Source organism: Arvicanthis niloticus, chromosome 2 (assembly GCF_011762505.2).
Source record: "Arvicanthis niloticus isolate mArvNil1 chromosome 2, mArvNil1.pat.X, whole genome shotgun sequence".
Classification (NCBI taxonomy): Eukaryota; Metazoa; Chordata; class Mammalia; order Rodentia; family Muridae; genus Arvicanthis; species Arvicanthis niloticus.
The window spans coordinates 115,636,578-115,662,599 of NC_047659.1; the positions used below are offsets into that span (position 1 = coordinate 115,636,578).

General features: G+C 43.9%; 1 protein-coding gene across 8 annotated transcripts in view; it reads left to right on the top strand.

Moving 5' to 3' along the window:
- Rin2 (Ras and Rab interactor 2) overlaps window positions 1–26,022 on the top strand; it is a 201,180-nt gene that overhangs the window by 123,525 nt on the left and 51,633 nt on the right. For 7 of the 8 annotated variants that reach the window (XM_076929902.1, XM_034495200.2, XM_076929903.1 and 4 more), the window contains one exon: window positions 14,265–14,365. In XM_076929902.1, coding sequence (XP_076786017.1) covers window positions 14,265–14,365 — 101 coding nt within the window. Of the gene's footprint in view, window positions 1–14,264; window positions 14,366–14,608; window positions 14,761–26,022 lie in introns of all 8 variants that reach the window. The other variant, XM_034495202.2, reaches the window with a different exon arrangement.

Consider the following 26,022-nt stretch of genomic DNA (forward strand, 5'->3'; position numbering starts at 1 on the left):
AAGATATCTGGATTATTTAAAATATAATTTATTGTTATTTTATGCACATTGCTGTTTTGACTGCATGTCTGTGTGAGGATGTTGGATCCCCCGGAACGGGAGTTATAGACAGTTATGAGCTGCCATGTGGGTGTTGGGAATTGAACTCTGGTCCTTTGGAAGAGTGGCCAGTGATCTTAACTGCTGAGCCATCTCCTCAGCCCCCTGTTGTTGGTTTTTTGTTTTGTTTTGTTGTTGTTGTTGTTGTTGTTTTCCTTTGAGAAAAAAAGTGCATCAATTTAGAAATTTTTACAAAGATAGAAAAAGGAAAAAGGCTGTTGCCTGTATGGTGTTGGGACTACAGTTGCTCCAGTGGAAACACTAGACCCAGAGAACAATAAAAACAGTGGAGCCCAGAAAACACCAGAAAATGCGTGTCCAGGTTTTCACTTTGTCTACTTATAATTCCATTGTATTACATCATTCTATACATAAATATATAAATGTATATGTATATATCATTGTAGTGGGCTCAGAGGACACGTACTGTCTCGCAGCATCTTGATCTCAGTAACACACCCCAGATTCACCATTGTATGTTGCACAGTATTCCACTGAGTTGCTACCACACTGTTTGCCCAGGTCCACTGTTGCTAGCCATCTAGTTCTTTTCCCACCGTCCAGTGTTATAAATCGTGCTTCTGGAAACAGTCTTTCACATGTCTATTTCTTTGGGTCAATTCATTGAGCTGGAAACACTAAATCTGATAGGTTTCATATTTTAAAATGATGTTCTATGTATTTGGGTTGCTTTCCAGAAAGGGTGACTCAGTCATTCCTTTTCCTCTGGTGCTTGGAGAAAGCCCACTACAGACAGCTGCTCTGTAGGAAGTTAAAAATCATAATAATAAAGGAAGTGACTGTGACCTTAAACTCAGGGAAGGCCCAGTGGGGCATCTGGGGACACTGGGTTTGAGTTGGAAGGGAACATCAGAGGCCCACTTACCCACTTAGTATATGAGGAGACTGAAGTCTTCTGACTTAAAGTGACACTCCCTAACAAACCATCCCCATGCCCCAAGACCAAGACTGCTCAGCTGATAAGGTTTTCAGAACAAATAATCCCAAAGTCCAGGGTGAATTTCAGCAAAGTGAAAAACCAGTAGTGCTTTGGCTGGACTGTGTCCCCCAAGGTTCCGGTGTTAGAGATGAAGCACGATCTTAAAGAAGTACTGAGGTCACGTGGCTCTGCCCTGGAGAATGTGTTCAGACTGTTATTGTGGGAGTGGTTTGCTTCCCTGGAGGATTGGCTCTGGTGAAAGGATCGATGTGACTCCCTTCCTCTCTGACACACGTCTGTACATCCTGTTTTTCCACCTTCTCCATGGAATAGCTTAGCATAGCCTGTGCTCAGTGCAGCTCCTGGATTTCCTGCACTCCAGAATTGTAAGAAATAAATCTCTGTTGTTTATAAATTGCCCCATTCTCAGGTACTATATTATAACAACATAAATAGTATGTTGCAGATCGTTTTAATTCACTAATGAGAAAACCAGTAGCATTTTAAAAAGACTTGGATCCCTTAGAACTCAAGTTCTGCGTGGTCATGTGGCTGCTAAATCCAGGACCTCTTCAAGAGCAGCAAGTGCTCTTAACTGATGAGCCATCTCTCCAGCCCCAGATCAACAGCTTTAAGAGCTGTTTCCAGGTGGCAGAAACTATTAAATGAAGAGTCAGTGGAAGACCAGTGTCATAGTCTCTGCACTTGGGAGACTGGAACAGGAAGATCTTAAGTTAGAGGCTAGCCTGGGCTACATACTAAGATCTTGTCTCAAACACAAAACAAAAACAAACAAACAAACAAACAAAAAACAAACATATAAAAGGCAAATATAATTGGTACATGAAAAAGCACCCCCTTTCTTCAGAGCCTTTGTCCTGCCCCACTTTGCCCCCTCCCTATTCCTGAGCCCTTTTCCTCCCCTTCCTACTTCTTCCTCTTTCCTCCCTTCCTCTCTCCCTTTCTTCTTTCCTTTCTTTCTTTTGTCCTTTCCTCTCTGAGACAGTATATCCCAGGCTGGCCTCTAACTTGTAATCCCCATGCCTCAGCCTCTAGAGTGCTGGGATTACAGGCATGAATCAACTGTACTGTTCTTAAGAACAGCATCTTCAACTGGTTTTAACATCCTCTGTGGGGCAGCTTATATATCTACCAGTCTTGATTTAACAATTATTTAACCAGTGATTACTTAACAGTTATTTGGCCCATATACAGCACAACTCCATAGAGTTCAACCTAAATACAAAGCTGCTTAAAGACATGTAAGAAAATTAAAAAAAAAAAAACAAAAACAAAATTTATGATGTTCTATCTTCTACTAAACAAATCTTTGGTAGTTTATGGATCTTTCCCAAGTTAGCATCTGGTTTTATAGACTGGGCCTTTGTCCAAAGAGTCAAACAAATTGATATCCCACATGGCACTGAGTTTGACTTGTTGATGCCCAGTGGTAAATTTGTCTGTTTATTAAATTTGTTGTTTATTTTATGTGTATGGCTGTATTGTTTCTATGTACATCTACCTATCACTCATGTGCTCAGTGCCCACATAGGCTGGTAGAGGGCATCGGATCCCCTAGAACTGGAGTTACAAACAATTGTAAGCTGTCCCATGAGGGCTGTGAAGCAAACTCCCACCTTCTAGAGAAGGAGCTAGTGTTTGTAACCTCTGAGCTGCATCTCCAGTCCCACCCCACCCCTCAACAGTAAAACTTTTTCTCCAATTTGGCATTGTTCTCTTAGCTGTGGAAGTAGGCTCTGGGAGCTGAGCTGAACTGATACATAAGTTGACAGGGAACCTTGAAGTTAAGTTTGAAACTCCTCCACGTGCTTTCTGATGGGGTTTGTTGGAAGGCTGGAAAGACATTGGAGCTATTAGACTAGGTTTTTGTTTTCATTTCCTAGGCTTTGTGTTTCCTCAAGGGTGCCTGTGTACTATGCAAATTTCCGCTTGCTCAGACTTCCTGCTCAGCCACAAAAGGACACCTCCACAGAGCCCTGGTCACACCCACAGAAATGAAGGCACTGGATTGGGAAACAGAGACTATCCTGTCAGGCAGAGCTGGTTTGGTAAACCCCAGGATGCTAGTCCCTCCTGCACATGGTGTGTCTGTCACTTACTATGACAACCAAACAAGTCACTAGAACTTAGTTCATCCAACCTCGGTCCTCTTCATCCTGAGCTTCATGAAAGCATTAAGTCAGGGCATCTCAGGTCTGAGCTTTGCAGGATTGTAGAGTCCTCCATGATGTGTGTAGTCCCGGGTGATCTATGACATAGAGTTCATCTTAAAATTGGAAAGAACTTAAATTTGATGGGACACAATCATTTATCGTTCTTCCTCATTGTAACCTAAAACCTTATAACATATTATTCTTCTTTATGATGAGTCTCACTACATATTCATCCCAGGCTGACCAGGAACTCACTGTGTGGCCTATCTAGTCTCAACGTCAAAGATTTTCCTGCCTCTGCCTTCAGAGTGCTGGGATTACTGGAATGGATCACTATGCCTGGCTTATGAACACTTCATAAAATATAAAACAACAACAACAAAAAATACAAAATCAAGCTTAAAACACAACTCCTAAAGCAAACCAGTGCTGTAGGTGCTGTAGAAAGAAAGAAAACACATAGAATCCCATTCTTCAACGTGCTTCTATTCTATAGCATATCCCTGAACCTGAAAACATAGCCATAGGCAGAAAGGAAAGGCCATTTGGGAGGTGTGGGGGCCAGGGCTCTAGCAGTGACACTGAGTCTGTGACACATTTAACCATACTCCTCCAGCCTCCACCATGTTGGTGATCCATATCTAACAACATGGAACCATCTTTGGTCTCCCTGACCTGTTGGCACATGAGGCTCACAGTGTCTTATCAGGAGGAGCATGCTTTAAAGCAAATGGTACCTCAGTGAGACCTTCTACTGTGCAGTGGTAAAGAAGGGAACAGACCTAATGCTTTAGGAAAAACTTTAACTTAGCTTACAAAACAGTAGGTTTCATTGTTAAAATAAATGTATATATATTATACACACACATATCATATATATACATATGTGTATATATACATATATATGTACACACACACACACACATATATGGAGAGAAAGAGGATTGTACTTTGTCCATGTTACCTTCCACTATCCTCCCCTTTCCCTTCTCTTTCCCTCCTACTAGTCTCTTTCCTCAGCCCAAATAGTTCCCCTTCTGATTTCATGTCCCATATATATATAGAGAGCCAGAGATGGATGGATGGATGGATGGATGGATGGATGGATGGATGGACAGACAGATCTAGACTGCACACAAGAGAAGCCAGGCAATGTGTAGTCTTTCTGTCTCTCGTTATGCTGTTGTCACCTCCCTCTCTTCCCTTTGAACACCTTCTTCCTTTCATCATTGTCCTGTTTGGCAGGGGTGGAGGTGAGGGTTGTCTCAAGACAGGGTTTCTCTGTATAAGCCTGACTGACCTGAAACTTTATAGACCAGGCTAGCCTCAAACTCACAGAGATCTGCCTGCCTTTGCCTCCTGAGTGCTCGGATTAAAGGTGTGAGCCACCAACACCTGGCTTCATTATTGCTCTTTTACTTTCATGTCTGTGTGTGTGTACATACGTGCATGCATACATATACATATTACCTAAATCTACATATAAAAAATAAGATAACCATCTTTCTGAGTCTTCAGCAGACCCTTTTTAGTAGCTCTCATACTTTCTCCTACTTCCCTATCCTGTCCAGCTGAGGATATAGGACTGTTCAGAGCTCTATCTCCTCAGTGTCCTGATTTACCCCTTGTCTGGAAGGCAAACAAACAGGGAAGTTAGCAAGAGGAAGATGGGAGAAGGAAGAGCAGTTGGTTCATTCATGAGGACAGCTCTGGGCTTGGTGATCACAGCTCTACACAAAAAAGGCATGCCTGGGGAAGTCACTTTCAGTGAAGGACACTTGAGAGTCCTGAACTCCAGAAATTACCCTCAGGCAAACCCAGCAGCTAGAATGATTAAGGTTTGGGTCCAAGCAGGAAGGCTAGAAGGCGTCTTAGGTTGCATTCTTCAGATTCCAGAGATGAAGATTTTCATGGAAGTATCTTACCTAGAAACACTCCCTCAGAACCCCATAGAGGGGTCAGGGTTGAGTTGAGGGAAGGAAACATCTTACACTGGTCTCCACTACAGAGCAGTCCCCTGAAGGTGGCTCTGAATCCATCTAAAAGAAGCCTGAGGACGTGTTGTTATTTCAGAGTCACCCTATAGGGGATGAGGGAGCTGGCTGGGCTACTTATATGTCATCAGTAGCTGGCTGAAGACTGACCCTGGGGGGGTCCTTCTTGGTCTCTGTACAACAGACAAAACAGGCTTCAGCAGCTGCATGTCCCCTGGCAAGAAATATGGGGCTGGCTATGAGAGTGGGGCTGTCCTGTGCATTCTACCAAGGTTTGAGAGGCCTCAATGGTGAAGTACAAGTCTTGAGCAAGACCATCAGCAGTCGGGTCTTCACAGGGATTTTCAGGTCCGAGGAAGATCTGGCACACTGAAGTAATGAGCACCTGGTCCATCAACAGCTAGAGATACCATCACATATAAGGGACATGGTGTCCTTAATTTTCTAGGGCTTGATTTTTGGGGGACAGATGTAGTCATCTCAGGGTTGAGGGCTTGGTGGCTTAAGATTCCAGGTCTGATGATATTTTATTTGCTTTGCTAATTTTGAAGTGGTTTTGTTCAGTTCCTTAAGACGGTGTCTTGCTGTGTAGCTCAAGCAATGTCCTGATTTCGTCACATAGAAAATTTAATTCCAGAGGAATGGAAGACTTACAAACAAATGTATGTAAATAAGCAAATCTGTAGACAAGTCCAAGTAGAAAATATGTGGACTCTAAACTACTTCAAGATAAACAAAAACCATAATGACAAGTTGGATGATTTTAATCTACCTTTTGACCTGGTAGCATAGCCCTGTATTCTCCCATTACTCTGGAGGCTGAGGCAGGATACTCAATAGTTCAAGGCTTGCCTGGAAAACAGACTGACAGAGCACCCTGGGAAATTTAGTAAGACCTCAGTTTGAAGTTCTCTCTCTGTCTCTGTCTCTGTCTCTGTCTCTGTCTCTGTCTCTGTCTCTGTCTCTGTCTGTCTCTCTCTCTCTGTCTCTGTCTCCCCCTTCCTCCCTCCCTTCTTCCCTTTCCCTTTCTTTTCTCTTCTTTCCTTTCCTCTCTCTCGTCTTCATTCTCTGCCCCTTCTTCCTCCTCCCCTTTTTAAAATGAAAATAGTACCCCAAAAGGCTGGGTGTGGTGGTATACACCTTTAATACCAACACGTGAGAGCCAGCGGCAGGCTGTTCTCTATGAGTTTAAGGTCAGCAGATACATCAAGTTTCAGACCCAGTGGGTCACTATAGTGAGGCCCTGTCTAAAATACATACATACATACATACATACATACATACATACACACATACAGGCACTATTGGGGATAGGATAGAGCTCAGAGATAAGAATGCTTTCCTAGGGAAACCTTGTCTAGAATAAATAAATAAATAAATAAATAAATAAATAAATAAATAAAGGAATGAGACCCTGTCTGAGATAGATAAACAGACAGACAGACAGACAGACAGACAGAATCAATGATAGGCTAGAGTTCAGTGATAGACTGCTTGGCTATCAAATACAAGGCCTTGGTCCAACCACCAGTACTGGGAAAGAAAAAGAGATCCTATCAACATTAAAGGTTTAAGAAAAAAGTTAATTTAAAATGGTCTGAAAGGAAGTATTTGAAATATATGGGACAGTGAATTCAACCCACAGGTTTGTACAACTTAATGAGAAAAGTAAAGAAACCCCCAGCTGAGCAATGGATACATGAACAGGCAAAAAAACCCCACAAATACATAACTAAAATATACTCGGAACCAAGCAAGCTGAAGCAAAAAAGAGAAAGAATTGATCCATCAGATTGAATGAAGTTTAAAAATTAGATATTGGGGTTATATATAGTGGCACATCTTTAATCCCAACCCTCAGGAAGAAGAGGCAGGCAGAACTCTGAGTCTGAGTACATCCTGATCTACTCGTAAGCTAGCCTACATATCTAGTTCCAGGCCAAGTGGGGCTGAGGTGTTCTCTCTCTCTCTCTCTCTCTCTCTCTCTCTCTCTCTCTCTCTCTCTCTCTCTCTCCCGTGTGTGTGTGTAGATATACATCTTCATATATATGTATATATACATACATACATACATATATGTGTGCCTACACACAAACACACATATATGATGTTGGAATACGGAAGTGCTTACCTCAACGCCTTTGATACCCAGCACCAACATTTTTTTCAAGTTAAAAGTGGATAACAGTCTGGGGAGACGTTTCAGTGGATCAGGCACTTAATATTTAAGCATGAGTTACTAGAGTTTAGATTCCCAGAGCCCATGTAGAGTCTGGTGCAGTTAGCACACACTTGTAATCTCATTGTTCCTACAGTGAGGCGTGAGGCCACAAGAAAACCTCCACAAGTTTTTATCTGAGCTAGCCCAGCACACCCAACAGTAAATAACAAAGACCCTGTCTTAGATAAGTTAAAGGCAAGGACCCACGACCCAGATTGTTTTGTGGCATGTGCACATGCACACACACATTTAAAAATAGGACATGAGTAGAGCTGGAGGAATCACTCGGTAGTTAAGAGCACTGGCTGCTCTTCTAGAGGACAAAGGTTCGATTCCCAGTAACCACATGGCAGCTCACAACCATCTGTAACATTCCAGATCCAATGTTTTCTTTTGGCCCCCGAGGACACCAAACCCACATGTGTTGCACAGACAAACATGCAGGGATGACACCCACACATATATATTTTTGAAAAATAGAATATCAAACTCAGACAAGTGCCATGGACACTTTCAAATATGGCAGAGGCAGGAAAAGAAGGCAAAGCCACATGGATAACTGTGACACCACCTATAGCCTGAGCACATGGATGTTGGTATTTCTCTGAGCCTTCACATGCTACACAAGGAGAACCAGTACGCTCAGCTCAGCACTGCTCATGATAGCAAAGCAGTGACGTTGACCCCAGTGTCTGTCAAAGTCGAGCAGAAACTCAGCTGGGAGTAGTGGTGCATGTCTGTAACCCAACCTTGGAGACGCTGAGGTAGGAGGATTGCTATGGGTTCCACACTAGCTTGAGCCACACAGCAAATATTGGAGCAGCTAGGGCTATGGCATGACCCTTCTAAAAATAGATAAATAAGCAAAGGAAATTAAGATTGTGGTATTTCCCCACATTTAGGTGATTCCCGCCGGATTCTGTTTAGTGAATCTTATGGCAGAACATTAGTAAGCTATGCAGCATATCGGTATGATTCACTCCATTGGGTGGGGAAAAAAAAAACAAAGAGATAACATGCAAGAATGATCCAGTTGTGAATTGTCACCAGTGTTTGTTATCCTAGCACTCAGGAGGGTAAGGCAGGAGGATTACCTCAAGTTTGAGGCCAGCCTGGGCTACAAAGTTCCAGGACAGGTTGGGGTACAAGTGAAGCCTTGTTTAAAAAAACAAAACAAAAACAAAGAAAATAGCTGATCATAGTGACACATGTTTATAATTCTAATACCCCAAGACTAGAAGATCAGAAGTTCAAGGCCAACCTTGGGTCCATATCTAGTTTGAGGCCAGCAGAAGCTATGTGAGACCTTGTCTCAAAACAACAACACTATCAACAAACTCTTGTCTACAAATAGAGCAGGGAGCCCTGTGTTACCTTTCATTCCCTGGTGATAAACCCAGTAACAAAGATTGTTTACAAGTGTGGAAGAGGTCCATCATTTTCAGAGTAGGCTTTGGAAAACCCCCAGTGTGGGATGTACCCACCAGACCCATGAAGCAGCAGGTCAACAGAAATAGACAGGGGAGGGAATTGTTTGGATCATGTGATTTCTCAGGTCCTGGAATAAGTCTTTTCCCACACAGTTGATTCCCAGAATGCAAAAGCCCACCAGACTCCAAGGCCACGTTGATGAATTGGGGTATAGAAGAAACTGTGAAGCTGGCAGCCAAGTGCCTGACTTTTCCCACACCCTAGGTCTCCAGCCACCGCGCTATCAGCTGCACATCCCTTCTCAGCATTGATAACATTCCTGAGTGACACCAGGGATTTTCAGCCTTGCTCTCTAAGCACTTTCTTGTTCTATTTTTACTTGACCTTCAAGACAATTTTTCTACCTTTATCTAAACCCCCAAAAAAAGAAAAGATTTAGGGTTCCCTCCCTGTTCCCTCCTCTCTCCTTTGTATACAGAGTTACATACAATGACTTTCCTTCCCGTAAGAGGAAAATAGGTGCCCTGTAGGTGGGAGAATTCTGGACAGATAGAGATGCCCCAGCCCCAGGCCCTTCCTTGCTACTGGTGATCAGGGTCTCTTCCAGGCTGAGAGGACCCTTCCAGGGCCTCTCTTAAGTGTCCCTTAGCATTAGCTGTCTGTCATCTTGATTTAGAAAAATAAGAGTCAGTATACATAGGAAGAGGAAAGAGAACACTTAGACACCAGTGGCCATATTCAGTCCTCCAGTCACCTTCCCATAGCATCACCCCTTCAGACTTCTGACTGGACCAAGGTGACCCAGCCTACAGAGGAAGAGGGATTTGAAAGCTGGCTTTCCTGATCCCCCAAGATGGCCCAGTTACCACTGCTCCACACTGCTGAGCTGGGATTAAAGCTGAGAGAGAGAGAGAGAGAGAGAGAGAGAGAGAGAGAGAGAGAGAGAGAGAGAGAGAGAGAGACAGAGAATAAATACTGTCCTGGCTTTGACAGTGGGACTCTGTTCTGCTGTACTTTGTAGATTCTGCTGGGTTCAAACCTTAGTTACTGTGTGCTGTTTTAAGAATGCAGTGATATGCTGGGGTTTGGGCATAAGAATCATAGTCTCATGAACTTTATGCCCTGCCAACCTGAAGTCCCATCTCACCCTCTGACTGGACCAGTTAACAGCCACTGTTGTCCCCTTCACTAGGGACTGCAGGCTTCCTGTGTGACCAGAGTAGTCAGAAGCCACACTCATGGACTAGCTTTGCAGATGCTAGTCCGAATCCAGTCTTCTCTGGACCATAGCCTCAGCATAGTGAGACATCAGCAAAGACATTCAGATTTCTAGATTGATGCTTGTGTTTGGATTGAAATTTAAGTTCAGTGGTTCTCAACCTGTGGATCATGACCCCTTTAAGGGTTGAATGACTCTTTTACAGGGGCCACCTAAGACCATCAGAAAACACAGATACGTTACGATTCATAACAGTAGCAAAACTATAGTTACAAAGTAGTGATGAAAATGATGTTTGTTATGGGTCGAGTCACCACAACATGAGGAACTGTATTGAAAGGTTGCAGCATTAGGAAGGTTGAAAGCCACTGCTTTAGTTAATACCACCAGGTGTGGGAGAAGACTTATGCAGAAGCTCCTGGTGGCTTTAACATGGGTCCCTCCAGGGGTTATATCCTCAAAGAATATCCAAATGGATGAATTTAGGAAGAACCAAATGTAAGAGATTATAACGAAAGTTTTTAAGAATTAAAAAACAAACAAATAAGCACAATTTTATCAAAGAACCATTTGAATAACTGCCAAAGCCCAATCCCTGGGACTTCAGAGAGGAAGGAGTGGCTCTCAGTGATAACATTTACTGATGGAGGAGCCTGATGGGTTTACAAACAATGCTAAGAGCAGGCCTGGCCCTGGAACATTTGACTCTGGTCCAGTTCTTGAAGAATTTCCTCTATGTTGTCAAGTGTGTGGGCTAAGTAGGGATTGGATGGAGGTGGGGGGAACATACCTTCCTCTGTCAGGGATCCATCCAGGAGCAACGTTTGCATTCATCCACCTTCCTACCTTCAGGTCACTGTGCAGAGAAACGGTGTGCTTGCTAATTAGCCAGCTCGGTGTCACTGAGAGCCACACCATAGAGTCTTGTGCTTGTCTAGGTTTAGAGAAGGGAGTGCGGACAAGGGCCTAAGCTGCAATCAAGGTGCTGGGATAAGAGCAGTGTCTGCAGGAAGCAGCTCAACTGCAGAGGTCCCTTGCTTCTTCTGGGGAAGGCCACTAGGGAGCCAGGAATTGAACTCAGGTCTTCAGCCGTCTCACCGGCCTGCACAGGGAGACTTTTCTGTTCAAATCTGTGTTGTTGGTAGCTGAGCGATGAAGAGTGCAGAGGTGAATGGAGACATGTGACCAGTCCTGCTGCTGGGGTGGAAATCTTCTCTGTGAGGTTTGCTTAAGGCTATGACAGGGTGTCCTTTGGGTGGGGCCCTCTGCTATGCATGGCTCTGTGTCTAGACCATAGTGCATGTGAGCACTTAAGTTGAGCACCCATGGAGCTGTTAGCTCCCTTTAAGCTGTAATTCTTCTAGACTTTCATGAGTCACCCAGTGTGGGTGCTAGGATCTGAACCCTGGTCCTCAGATAGAGCAGTAAGTGTTGTTAACTATTGAATCATCTCTCCTGTACCTTGTTTGTGTTTGAGATGATATTATTTCAGGCTGGACCCTGAACTCACTGTGTAAGATGATCCTGAATTCTTGATTCAACTTGCCTCTTCTCCAGGCCCAGGATTACAACTGTGCACCCTCCCTCACGCCCTGCAGCTTAATTTTCTGATTCTTTTTTTCTCTTGATTTTATATCCAACCATCAACACATATCCATTTCTGGCAAGTTGTTCCTGGATCTTCCTCTTCTTTCCATTCTCACTTCCCAAGAAGCCTAAGTTGGTCCCTCGTCTGGGCCCCTGCTATTGTTCTTAACTTGTGTCCCCTTTCTCCAACAGCACTTACAAGCATCTATAGCCCAAAGACAAGATTTCTTTTTCTTGACCAATCTCTGGACCTTGTGTTGGTTAGGCAATTGCCACAGCTACTGAGCTGTGTACTCAAACCCAACTAGACAGTGTCTATAGCTCATGGAATGTAAGCCTCGCCATTGCCACAATTAAAAACACCCACTGGCTCTTACTGCAGGAAACTCAAAGGCATGAAGACTGTAATATTCAGTAAACATGATCTAGTGTCTGCATGCTTCATTTTTCCAGGTTCTGGAACTTTCTGCATGATGGACTGTTGTTCCTTTGCTCTTTTCATGTCATTCAGGGATCTATTACCCGTGCAAACACCTTTCCTGATAACCCACACTAAGTAACAATGATCCTTAGTTACCCCCTAAGTAACCTACCTTCAATCCAGAAAGTCTCAACCCTCAGTACTGGACTCTATTTCTCCCACAAGAATGCTAGCCCAGGGAAAACTGAGACCCGCCAACCTTACTCTCTCCACTTCATGCCTGGCATGAAGTGGGTGCCCATAAAGGTTTGAAGCTGAATGGATGAATGAATGAAGTCAGGCTTTTCAAATAGCTCATAAATAGACACATTGAATGTCAACATAAGCCACACATATTTGAAAAATAACTGTACTTTCAAAAATCTGGAGCAGAGTAGCAACTACACGTGCTTTCTATATACTTACAGCGACTAGTAAATGTCAGTAGAGCTTATGTTGGGAAGCTGGAGAGTGTATCTCAGAGTTGTATCACTGGCCTGGTATGCACAGATACTGAGTTCAACCCTCAGCAATGCCAAAGAGAAGACAGGTGGGGCATGTGGAGGATGGGGGGGGGAGGGGAACCAAGGTGGATGGATGAGCCTGAGATTTACTCCAGCCTTTGGGATGAAATGGAGCCTCTTCACAAGAGGTGAGGGATACAAGACAGCTGAAGCTATTGCCAGGAGAGGTCACAATTATCCCTTAGATATCTGGTGGCAGGGGCCTTACCCACCCTGACTTACCCATTCCTAGACTTGAGCAATCTTTTCTCCCCCCCTTAACCTGTCTCCATGCTATTATAATTTAATTTTGAGATTTTATATTCATTTGTTCCCTCATTCATTCATTTATTCATGCAGGTGTAGGTTCTACCCATGTTGTTCAGTATGGTCTTAGTCTTCTGTGTTCCAATGAGTCTTCTGTCTCCACCTTCCATGTAGTGGAGCAGAAGTATGACCCACTGGCTTCACATTTATCATATTTTAAAAGCTAAGCTAGGCATAGTAGTGGCATGTGTCTAAAATCCTAGTGCTCAGGAGGCTGAGGCAGGAGGGTTGCCTTGAGTTGTAGGTCAGCTTCAGTGTACACAGTCAGTTCCAGACCGGCCTGAATGACCTAGCAAAATCCTTTCCTCAAAACACCAAATCAAAAACTACAGTGAGAGAGAGAGAAACTGAAGCAGGAGGACCTCAGGTTCAAGGCAAAATTGCTATACTTAGTAAGTTCAAGGCTAGCCTAGGCTACATGATAAGGCCTGGCTCACTCAGTGACTCAGTCAACCAATCAATGAATGCTGGAGATAACAGCTCGGGTAGAATATTTACATAGTGTGTGTGAGGCCTGGGCTTATCCCTAGAATCTCACAAAATTTTAATTTTTAAGTACTACATTGTTTACTTGTCTAGTTCTTTTTGAACCAGTGCCTTATTGTATAGCTTAGACTGGTTTCAAATTCTTTTTTTTTTTTTTTGGGTTTTTTAGATACAGGGTTTCTCTGTGTAGCCCTGGCTGTCCTGGAACTCACTTTGTAGACCAGGCTGTCCTTGAACTCAGAAATCCGCCTGCCTCTGCCTCCCCAGTTCTGGGATCAAAGGTGTGCGCCACCACCTCCCGGCTCAAATTCTTTATACCCCTTCCTCAGCCTCTTGTTGCTAGGATTATCATTGCGTGCCACCATGCCTTGTAATATATATTTTTTTCCTGAGACAGGGTCTCACTCTGTAGCCCCTGGCTGGTCTAAAACTCATTATGTAGACCAAGCTGGCCTCCACTTCACAGAGATCCTTGGAATATTTCTTTTGAGAAAAGTGAGTTTGGAGGCCTGGTTTGAGAAGGATTGATTTATTCTTCAATATTCGTGTGGAGCAACCCAAACTGGGTGTCAGAACCTTTTCCTTATTACAATACGGAACCCCCAGCTCTTTCCCAATATCAAAACCTAAGTTCTTCCTCTTTTTAAAGGGGAGCTGCTCCTCCCCCTTTATTTTCTCCTCTGGTTAGAGGAAATTCGCAGGGCCAAGATTTCAAACTTGGGGTGGGGGTGGGGTCATCTGTTGAGGGCAGGAGCTCCTTGGCTTTAGGAACATGGCCCGCCTCTTCACTTCCTGACGTCATGCTATTTTTGTCTCTGTATAGCTCATTGACACGATCGCCTCGGAGATCGGAGAACTGAAACGGGAGATGGTGCAGACAGATATCAGCCTGGAAAATGGCCTGGAACCTTCTGAAACCCACAGGTGATCAAAGACGAAGCTAGGTGCTGGTTGCAGCGAGTTGGGGCACTCAGAGAAGCTGGTGAATGAGGAGGGCCAACATCCCGTCGCTCCTTCAAAGTCTGGGCACTGGGAATGTGGTGACAACACCAGATGAAATTCTCTGTAGGAGGTGGGAGTGGCCTAGAAGCTCCTTGCCTGCTTGTTTATTTTAATTGCTTTGAAGGCACTTGAACTTTATACCTTCTTGATTCCTCCTGGCACCAGAACCGGGAAATTGTCAGTGCCATGTCTCAATGATGGAAAGAGTAACACAGCGGACCTTCCGTGCATGAAGTAAAATTCAGTATAGCCCTGGAAGTCTCCAGAAGGTTTAAAGGGGAGCAACTAAAGAGGATGGACCCATTTTGCATTCTCAGGTCAGAAAAATCCTCAGACCTACATAGCTATTAACCTGAAAAGCCATCAGGGGTTTTATAACTGAATGAGGTTGTAAATGACGATGCCAGTTGGACATGCTGCACACGCTTTGAATATGTAGGAGGGGCTGGTTTTGAGCTGGAAAATTATCTTTACAAGGGTCAGAGGTGAGGTTGTAGGTTGAAGGTCAAGCCTCTTAGCTCTTTGATAAAGCCTTTGTTGTTGACAGAGAAGCAGAATGTCATTTCTACAGAATGATGGAGGTGTTGGTTGGTGCCTAGAAAACCCAGTTCATCATCCCCCACCCCCTTCCCTGCTTGAGGCTTCATGGAATAATACAAAGTTAAGATTTATGGTCTTATGAGTCTGCTTGCAAGTCACAGGATACGCAGACAAACCAGGTGACACTGGTTGCCCAGGCAAGTTTCAAACCAGCCTGACTTGTTCTCTGCCCAAGACTGAGGGAGAAAAAAAAAAAAAAAAAAAAAAAAACACCAAGCCAAGGAGGCAGGTGCTAGGCAGCTAGAGGGTGGTGCTGTAAGCCATGCTTTTCAGGAGGAGCTGCATTTCCCTTAGCTGGGCAAGTTCCAGATACCATCTACTTCCAGGCCATCTCTACAAAGTCGTGGAGGTAGACCAGGTGTCCCTCCATGCTGGGACACCTGGGGTTTAGTGCTTTCTTTATACCCTAGTGTGAAGGGCTTTGATTAGTTAAATTGTTTTCTCCCATAAACTTGACACACATGCACGGTGCACGGTGCACAGTGGTTTTCAGTTAGAGAATTTGTTCCTATCTCATATCCATAGTTCAAAGGCTCTTCTTGGAACTTTAGCACAGGGTTGACCTTTAGACTTTGCACAGCTGTGCATAAGCAAAACTGGAGTCTAGGCTAAGTAGAATATAGTGACATTTGTTTCTTCCATATCTAGGAAATGCAATGCTGGGAGATAGACCCCCAAGCTCTGCAGGGGACAGACACAGAGTGGAAAAGATCTCCCCTAAGTCTAAGTCACAAAGGCTGTCAAGGTTTGGGGAATGGTGGCTTGCAAACCACTGAGCTCTTGTTTCCCGACCTCAGCAGATAATAGGGTGAGAGCTGGAGTTCATTTAATCACCAGCATCACTTGTGTTTATTTGTGGTATGTGCTAAGTATGTGTTGTACTACTGAGCCTTACTACACGGAGTATACCACACTCCCAGCCCTAATATCTCTTTTCATCTTTTCCTTTCCAAATTTAAGAATGACCAAAAGTGCAGGACATGACTGTTCGTGGTAGTACATGCTTTTAGTCCCAGCATAGGCAGAGGCAGGTAATCTCTGAGTTTGAGGCTAACCTGATCTACATAGCGAGTTCCAGGTCAGCCAGAGTTACATAATAGATAGACCTAGTCTCAAACAAATGAGCAAACAAAAACCAAAAAGAATGGCCAAAAAAGTACACCACCATAACATATTTGTTCAGACTAATATTCTTGGATACTGTGTTCATTCTTGTGGAATTTACTCATTTTTAGAGGTATCTTACTTGCCAGACATAGTAGTGGCAAATATTTGTGATATCTATCTATCTATCTATCTATCTATCTATCTATCTAATAAATTATATATATTTTATATACACATATACATGTTGTGCTTATGATGTGTCAGCCTCAGGGGTTTGTAGCTACCAGTCCATTGAATCTTCCTAAAAGGCAGAGGTCCATTATTAAGCTTGTTCTACTCATGTAGAAATTGATAATGTGGCTAAAACACCAATCCAATGATGCTTGGGCATTAAGTATTTTTAGAAGCAGTGACTGCTTTTAATTTGTCCATATCTCCAACAGAGGTATCAGGAGAGCCAGGCAACAAGGAGGTAGGAAAAGGAGACTTTGAGTTATTTCCAGAATTAAGGCAAGACACAGGTATGGGTACAAGGGCACAGTTCAACCCTGGAGCTGTCTTAGTGCTGCAGAGAGAAGTGGATGAGCATGTGTAAGCCATGATCCTGAGACTTCAGAGGTTGATGCAGGAGGATAGAAAGTTAAACCTGAAAGGAGGGAGAGAAGGGAAGAGGGATAGAAGAAGAGGGGAAGAAAGGATGGAGGGGAAAGGAAGGAAAAGAAGGAAGGATGGAGGGACAGAAGGGAGGGAAGGGAGGAGGGAGGGAGCTAGCTAGCAGTTCCATCCTTCCTAGAGAATTGCTGCTATTCTTCCAATGCACCAGATGTAACAAATGCACCCCTGTCTCTTTCCACCGAGTTCCTTCTCCATGAGTATGAATCTGATGGGGTCTCTCCTATCTTTCCCAATAGCCATTGCAAAATGCCTGAACTTCCTCAATTGATGGAACCTGGGGTTAAATACCGAGCTAGTTTCCTAGGTAGTAAAGGACCTCTATTCCCTTGCTTGGTTTAGCGTTTCACTACACCATGGTTAACTCTGAAATGCTCTTGCAGTCTTAATGTTTTCTTGGGCCCTGGACTCCTTTTCAGAATAACATTTTTTAATGTGTTAAATCAAATTGATGGGATGATATAGGAAAAGCAGCTATGCTTGAAAAACAAGGGCAAAATGTGTACAAATGTAGTATTTTCACAGCAGAGACAGTTCTTTACTAATGCAAGTGGGACCAGCAATGGCTGTCATCTGAGCAGAGGGGAGCTCTGTCCCTGGTGCGATTGCTGGGTTCTGTTGGCAGCAAAGGCACAGCCACTGGGATACTCTAGTATTGTTGTTACCCATCTTCCAGGAGGACAGAGGTACATGTTCTCATCACCACCCCATGTATGTATGAGCTGATGCACTTGTGCCTGTGGAAACCAAAAGTTGACTCAGGTGTTCTTCCTCTATTGTTTTCCATCTTATTTTTTTCTGAGGCAGTTCTCTTCTAGCTGGCCACTGAGCTTCCAGTACCTCTCAACCTCTTAGCACTAAGGATAATGGTACAAGCTACCTTGTCCAGCTTTTACATGGGTTTTGGATGTCCAAACTCAGGTCCTTGTCTTTGCACATCAGAAACTTTACACTGAGCCATCCTTTTTGGCCAGTATGTTCATTTCAAAGTGAAATAAAAGAAGGCTGGGGGCGTGGCTCAGCTGTATTCCGTCTCTAGCACTGCTTATCACCTGCACACATCCTTGTGTATATGTTAAATCGTCTCTAAGCAGGATAGAGTGGCACATGCTATAATGGTGGCATTTGGGAAGTGGAGGCAAGAGGATCAGAAGTTTGGTATGTGGACATCACACTGGAGACTCCTCTCCTCTCCCCTATTGCTGCTCTGGCCTCTATCCTGTGCTCCCTTGTCCCCTGACCCCGTTAACCCTGGAATACCCAGACCTCTTGGACCTCTTCTGTTTGTTTCTTTGCTCTTCATCCAGTTGACCTTATCTAAGATATTTGAGGATTTCTTTACTCAATGCCCACATTAGTAAAATAGGAATAATAGTAGAGCAACTTTATTGCATCCTCAGGAAGAATACACGAGCCAAAGGCCGTAAAGGACTTAGCACAGTATCACCTGGCAGATGAAGTATATATTTACAAAGAAAGTCTCTAGAGCCTCAAGTTAATCCCCTCTGGTCTTGTGACTTTGATGCCATCAACATGTTGGTGATGTCCAACTTAGGTCCTCTCTGGTTGGTCCTCTTCATGACTTGAGAGGTTTGCATCAAACTTACAGAGACTGTGATTGAACCCTTGGGGTCCCCTTGCAAGCCACTTTGTCCCGAGTCTTTCTAACCCACTCACATGAACCTTCCTGCCGTTCTTGCAGCCTCGTGCCCATAACTCCTCTTGCATCGTCTTCAGCTCCTAGCAGTTCCACCCATTAGAGTAGATTCATGAAGGAACCCCTTCTCACCAGCACCGTCACCATGGTCCTATCTGGTATCCTGGCCATGATGCTTTCCATTTTTCTGGGCTGTCATCTAAGAAGCAACAAGTCAGTCTAATCTTACCTGTTTGGCACTGTGTTAAGTGTTAGAACTACTCCAGAAATGAGTTTGTTTGTTTGTTTGTTTGTTTGTTTGTTGTTTATTTGTTTGTTTGTCGTTTGTGCCAGTCTCTCTGACATCCTAAGTTGACCTGAAACCCATGATTTTTCTTTGTCGGCCTCTCAAATGCTTAGAATATAGGTCTGCATCAATGTGCTTCCTTGGAATTACAGACACTCCAAGAGGATGTCTGTAGGTTATTAAATATGACACCATTTTATATGAGACTTTGCTATCCACAGGTTTGGGTATGTGGGGTTCTTTGAACCAATACTGAGGGATTTGTTTACCTATTTGCTTACTCAACCATCATCTACCTCCAAGAAGGCCCAATTCCATGAAAGCAAAAGTTTAACTTGTTATAGTAGATTTTGGGGCCAAGAGTTGTGTCTAGCATATGGCATATCGTCCATAGCTGTGGGAGAATAGGTGGCCAACAGGTCCATAGCAGCCCTGTGAAGATTCTAATTAGTTCATCAGAGGCCCAACACAAGCATAAGATGCGTGTGACACATAGACGCACACGCACATGCGTGCACCCTTCTGTCTCCATTTGTGCCTCCTCTATCAGTCCTGAGGTCTGAGCTGTTGGGGTCCTTGACTTGTAGGCTAAGAGCTGATTAAAGCTACTTCCCCCGCTAGCAAAAAGAAGCTAGATAACCAGGAGGAAGATGGCAGGGTCATTCCTGGTGGACCACCCTCCTACAAGGTATTGTGTCTCTCCCTTCTTCCAAAGGCTAGAAAGTATGGGAACATAACAGCCTTTTGCTCCACATCCCTCTGGGTGAAAGATGCCTGTGTAGGGGTACACTGTCCAGGCCTGAAGGGGTCCCATGTTTCACCCTCATCTTTCCTGGGCTCATCATTTTGCACCAACAGCCTATATACTCACTCCTCTGTCCTCAGTTGAAGAAGAGGGATTTTTTAAAAATCTCATAAAGATTCTCTTGGTCCACACTGGGTTTTCAGGACTCCAGAGGATCCTAGACACACACACACACACACACACACACACACACACACACACACACACACACAGAGTCATCCTAGACACAGTCATTGAGGGATATTGCTCTTGTTGCCAGCTTGCTGGTGCAGGGAGACTTGGAACCCTGGGTGATGTCTGTGGTCCTACCCCTCCTTTCTTCTCACCCTGCCCCACAGTCAGAAAGTTCTAGTTAATACTGTTAGAATGTAACAAGTTGCCTTCCACCTTTGGCCTATCTACAAGTTTGAGCTTCATGGTAGCAATGAAAGGGCAGTTACATCAAAACCACTACTCTCTTCCCTTGAAGATCCAGATCACAAAAAAGAACTGTGGCTTCCATATAGGCTAGTGGTTCTCAGTCTTCCTAATGCTGTGACCCTTTAACACAGTTCTTCATGTTATGGTGACCCCCAACCATAAAATTATTTTCATTGCTACTTCTTAACTATAATGTTGCTACTGTTATGAATTGTAATGTAAATATCTGTGTTTTCTGATGGTCTTTTGGGGGGGGGTTGAGATCTACAGGTTGAGAGCATTTGATCTAGAAAAAAAGAAATTCCATCAGAACATGTCTCTAGTGAGAGAGTTGTATCCAATACATTGCTCTGTGCGTGCCCTTCTTGAAGAACTCTGCCACTGCAGGTACCACTTTTAAAGCAACCCACCAGTGTCAAACATAATTCAGCAAGAGTACATGGGTATGTAGCTAAGGTGAGTTTTCATAGAGAAACCACACATCCAGGAGCCAGATCAGAAAACAGCTTCCCAACATCCCTGAGGGTTTCCTCTGGTCATAGCCACTTCAAGTCTAGCCAGTTTCCTGACTGGCAGTGATCTAGGTTGTTCTGATTGATGAGTTTATTGTTTGTCTCTATTTCGATGCTGGGAATTGAGCTCAGTTCATTATATACATGCTCCACCTATTCTAGCTTTGCCTAATTTCCAACTTTATATAACTAAAATCATACCAGCAGATGTCTCTAAAAGTCTGACTTCTTTTGTTCAACTTTTAAAAAAATAATATTCCAATCATGCGGACACACAGAAACTTTTAAACCATTCTGCAATTGATTGATATTTGACTTGGCTCCAGGTCAGAGTTGGATTTTGTTGTTGTTTTGCATTTTTGTTTGTTGAGCAGGGTCTCATGTAGCCTTGGCTGGACTCCAGTTCACTGAGTAGTTGAACATGACCTTGAACTCTTTTGGGGGTCTAAGAAGGCATCTCATTAAGTGTTCCTGGCTGGCCTGGGACTTGCTATGTAGACCAGGCTGGCCTCTAACTCACAGAGAGATTCCTGCCTCTGCCTCCCAAGTGCTGGAATTAAAATCCTGGGCCACTGTGCTCAGTGACCTCGAACTCTTGATCTGCTTGCTGCTGCCTCTTGACTGATGGAATTACAGGTGTGCTGCAATACACACTGTCCATTTCTCTGAAGAACTGTTCAGCGTTTCCTGAACTAATTTGACTCAGGCCACTAACAGCATCATAACTATAAATATCGTACAGATATTTTTGTAGTTCTGCCCTTAAGATTACTATACCCAAGCCAGGCAGTGGGTGGTGGCGCGCTCCTTTAATCCCAGCACTTGGGAGGCAGAGGCAGGCGGATTTCTGAGTTTGAGGCCAGCCTGGTCTACAAAGTGAGTTCCAGGACAGGCAGGGCTATACAGAGAAACCCTGTCTCAAAAAACAAACAAACAAAAAAACATAAAGAAAGAAAGAAAGAAAGAAAGAAAGACAGACAGACAGACAGACAGACAGACAGACAGAAAGAAAAAGATTGATTACATCCTCACCTTTAGTGACTTCAAATATGGTATTCAAAGCCACTTCAGTTTATTCTCTCCCCATGTTTCTTCAAAGAGACTCTGAATCCTCTGTTGCTCTTCTGAAGACTTTAGAGAGTACATTCATGATACTCTTGGGAAGCCAGGTTAAACCACTGGATGAAAAGTCACTGTGTCTTTTGACTCCTTGCACTATCTGTGTCATGTGCCATGTTAGCCAGTAAATAGTTTCCTCTCATATCACATGTGGAAACCTGTCTAAACCATAGGTCACTGTTGCTCCAGACTTGGGGCACTTGCTAGAGAGTCATGAGAAGCCAGTCCTAGAAACTAAAGCCAAGTTCATCTTTAAAAGAAGGTTTGGTTTGAGAGCTGGGAAGTACCACTCTATGGTAGAGCCTTCAACTGGCATTTCCAAAGCTCTGGGTACCATTACCAACACTGAAAACAGGACGGGAAAGGCAAGTGGTTTTCTTCCTCTATTATGACGTCTACCCTGGTTTCTGCAAAAATACGAGACTTGTAGGAACCATGTGTTACAGAATACTAAGCTTCTTTGAAGAGAGGGATTGATGTTCACCAGTTTATAGTCCCTTCTTATACTTTGTCTGTTTGAAGAAGTAAACACCTATTTCTCCTGTGTCTTGAGCATTCCCATTCTTTCTCAAGGAAACCAGAAAGAGAAGCTTTTCAAATTGGGTCATGATTGAAAGGCAGCCGAAAGTGAACCCTGTGGAGCTGGGTTAGGTGAAGCACTAACTCTGGGGGAACGTGCTCTGTCCTGCCTGGAGTGGGTATACATTTGCTAGACTGACCATTTCTCTCCAACCATCCCCTGAGCTGGCTTACCTCAAAGCCCTAAGAGTGTTTTCAATATGGCTTCAAAGAGTTCAGTGAGGATTTGCCAGCCCACTGCTCATACTGTTGCCAATATGACATCGATTGTGTCCAGCGTAGGGGGATTATTGACTGAGTGGATACATTTGTTAAGGTTCCCCCAGTGGAGCTTAGAGATTTACACACTATAGAAAGGAGAGGATTGTAAATGAATGGCCGTCATATAATGGGATGAATACAGAGGAATACAGGAATGTGCCGGATTTTCGGGGAGGGGAGTTGGAGAATTCCAGGTCAGTGGTGGTTTTAGAAAAAAATGAGATCTGACATCACTTCATTACAGAATTAATTACAGGTGAGAACAGCTTGCGATTACAAACACCCCAGAGAGCCATTCAGTGTGCCTCAATTCTTGGTACCTAGGAAAGTTTTTTTTTTTTTTCCAAAGAGCATTTAATTTTCTTTTTCTTGATTACTAACAGATGGTGTGTATATTGTGAGGAAAACATGTATCAGAAAATAAAGATGATGTGTGGTGAAGCTGGGCATGGTGGTACATAGGTTCTACCCATCCCTGGGGATGCTGAGGCAGGAGGATGGGGACTCTGAGGTCCACTGGTGCTACAAAGAAAGATCTATCAGAAAAACAAACAAACAAACAAACAAACAAACAAAAACAGCTTAGGAGGCAGGGGAATCACAAAGTTCAAGATTATCCTTGGCTACAGAGTAAGTTGGTAGTCAGTCTGGACTACAGAAGGCTCTGTCTCAAAAAAAACCAAACAAACAAAACCACAAACAAACAAACAACCACTGAGGCAGAACCAGGCACTGTTCTATCTCTTTGCTGTTTTATCTCAGCAGTGAGTAGGCCTCCATTTTTGTTTTTGCATTACTAAATATATAAACGGTGGATAATGAATGAATGTTTGCCAGCTGACAAGGATGTTTTTTGTTTTGTTTCTTTTAATATTCTGGTTCTACTTTGGGTTTGGGGTGCTAATGTGGGTTGGTGTTTTTCCTCATTTGTGTTGTCACTGCTTGTGTCCCATCAGTGTCTCTCTATGTTGCTGGTCTATTCTTAGATCCTCCTTCTTCAGCTTCACTAGTGTCTAGGACTACAGGCCAGTGCCAGGGCCCTCACTGGAGTCCCTGTTTTAACCAGTGGCACCATTCCGTGTCATGGTTGACATTGCTGTTAACAGTACACTTTAGCCACGTAAGTGTAACACTGGCAACACTCTAGGGCTAGATTCATTTTACACTTTCTTTTTTCTTTGTCTGGTCTTAAAGCCCATGGCCTCATGCCTCCTGCTCTAGAGGCAGGTGTCTACCACTAAGCTATAGCCCTGTCCTATTTTATTTGGCAGCTTTGTCTCCTGGCTAACTCCACTCTGCCACAAGCTGTGCGCTTAGTTAGAATTCTGCAGACGAATTGGTCCAGCTAAGCAATAGCATCGGCACAACCGGAAGCACTTAAGTAGTAGAAACCACGCATGTAGGGAATGTTGCCTTCCTGTGAAACTGCAGGATAGAGGGCAGAGCCAGCCTGGCTCCTCCTCCAGCCTGCTCTCAGCTCCAAGGGCAACCAAGACAACAGGTTCTTTGTTTCCACTTCTTATTTTTACAAGAACAAATGAAAGCCTTTGCCAGGGCTGACTCCATATCTGGCCTTTTCATCTGGAGCTGGAGAGGAAGCTCCTGAGTGGAATTACCCCCATCACTGTTCCACCCCCACCCCACCCCCATTCTTTCTTGTGTGAAAATGGCCACCTGCCCTAGGTGACAACCATCAGGTTTTGTCCCCATTTCTCAGTACTTTCCTCCTGGGCCTCAGGAGGTAGAAATTTAAAAAATCAAATGGAATCCTTTAAAGAAAATGTGGGGTTTTTTTTCCTCCTCATAAAAAATCTCCCTGCTGTACAGCAGTAGAAATCACTTTCAGGAAGTTGCGGCTTCCTCCCGCAAGAAGTAATAGCCCTCAGCCACACGGAAATCAAATCTATGCCCAAAATATAATAGGGTTTCGTTTTTCTTTTAGAGTTTGAAGGGATAAGAGGTCTTCAGGGGATTAAAGCAGTAACTTGTGGGATGCCGGGAAACTTCAGAAGTTGGAAATGTGGACCCTAATGTCATGCAATATAATGCACTTGTGTGGCGTGTGCAAGGCTCTGGCTTTGACCCCAGTGCCACAAAATGAACAGAAAGGCAGCCACAATTCAGAAAAGTGGGCCTTTGTGGATTCTGGTTGGTGGTTTGGGTTTTTTGTTGTTGTTGTTGTTATTGTTGTTGTTTTGGGTTTTTGTTTTTATCATTTTCATCTCAAATAAAGAGTTAAGTTGGATGGCCGAACTACCTCTCCCAACTCAGCTAAATATACAGGGACTTTACAAAATCATGGCTACCCAGTCCTAGGCCATTACCTTCCCTGTCTTGGCTAGTGGGTAGAAGGCCTCTCAGGTCATCTGGCCAACCTTTGTGCTATAAGCTGAATTTGCACACTAGGGTCTTGGGTCACTGGGGATAGATCTGCGCCTCCTTTCATCTCCAGGCTTAATGTAACCAAGAGGGGTTTAATTTAGCTTTGAGAGTCAGGAAATCGCTGCCATGCCTGAAGGTGTTAAGCAATCATCATACCACAATTAACCAGTAGATGTTGTTGAAATTGAAGGTTTCTGGGAAGTTTTGTGTGCTTGGCATATGTGTGAGGAATTGCTATTTGTGCCAGAAATATTTTTTTATCAAATGCAGTGTTTTTTCTGTATGGTCTCTTTATTGTTCTTCATAAGGAACCTATATTTTGCCTAAAACAGTTGACCCTTAGCTCTACCATCTGTCACACCACCACCACCACCACCACCACTACCACCATCACCACCGCCACCCCAAGCCCTATAAAGCCCAGGATTCATCTCCCACTAAATACTAAGTGGTATCTGATGGGCCACTGCCAGGCATTTTGCTACAGGATCAAGGATCTGCTAGTACATGAGCAAAATCGTGATAGACACAAGACTTTATCCTCTGTCTGGTCCTTAGTTCTTAAGATGGCCTGATCACTAACCTCTTGAAGCAAGAAACCTGGGCCCTCCATTAAGGCACTCATACGTACCAGGGATTGGGTAGGTAGACTTCAGATCAAAGAGAACTCAGGTGAATGCTAAAGCCACTTTGGTCTGTGTTCAGAGGTCCCCTAGTGTTGTTTCTCCAAGCCTCCATCAGGGCACCTGCTTTAACTGAAGGGTTGTTCTCACCAATGCTATCCATTTTCTGATTTCTCTTGTGAGCACCAAGCTCCTTCTCCCAGTATTGCTATAAGCACACAGTATTTGGCAACTTTAGACAGAGTATTTGTCAACAGTGTCCTACTTTGTCCTTGCAACTCGAGACTAAAGATCCTCATTGGCTTTATACCCCAGGGCTAGAAAGGTTGTCTGTAAGAGGAATCCACGAGCAATGAGGAAGGAGCTGCTAAAACCTCAGATTTGTTACTCTGTAAGAATGAGGCTGCTTCCTGGCCCAAGGCCGCAAGATGGCCAAAGGCTTGGTGGCTGCAGTGACTTCGGCCACCTATTTCCTGTTAAACACACAAACAAGAACACTTTGTCTCCTGAGGCTAGAGCTAAGCAGCCAGAGACTTCTTATCCAAGCATCTGGTGG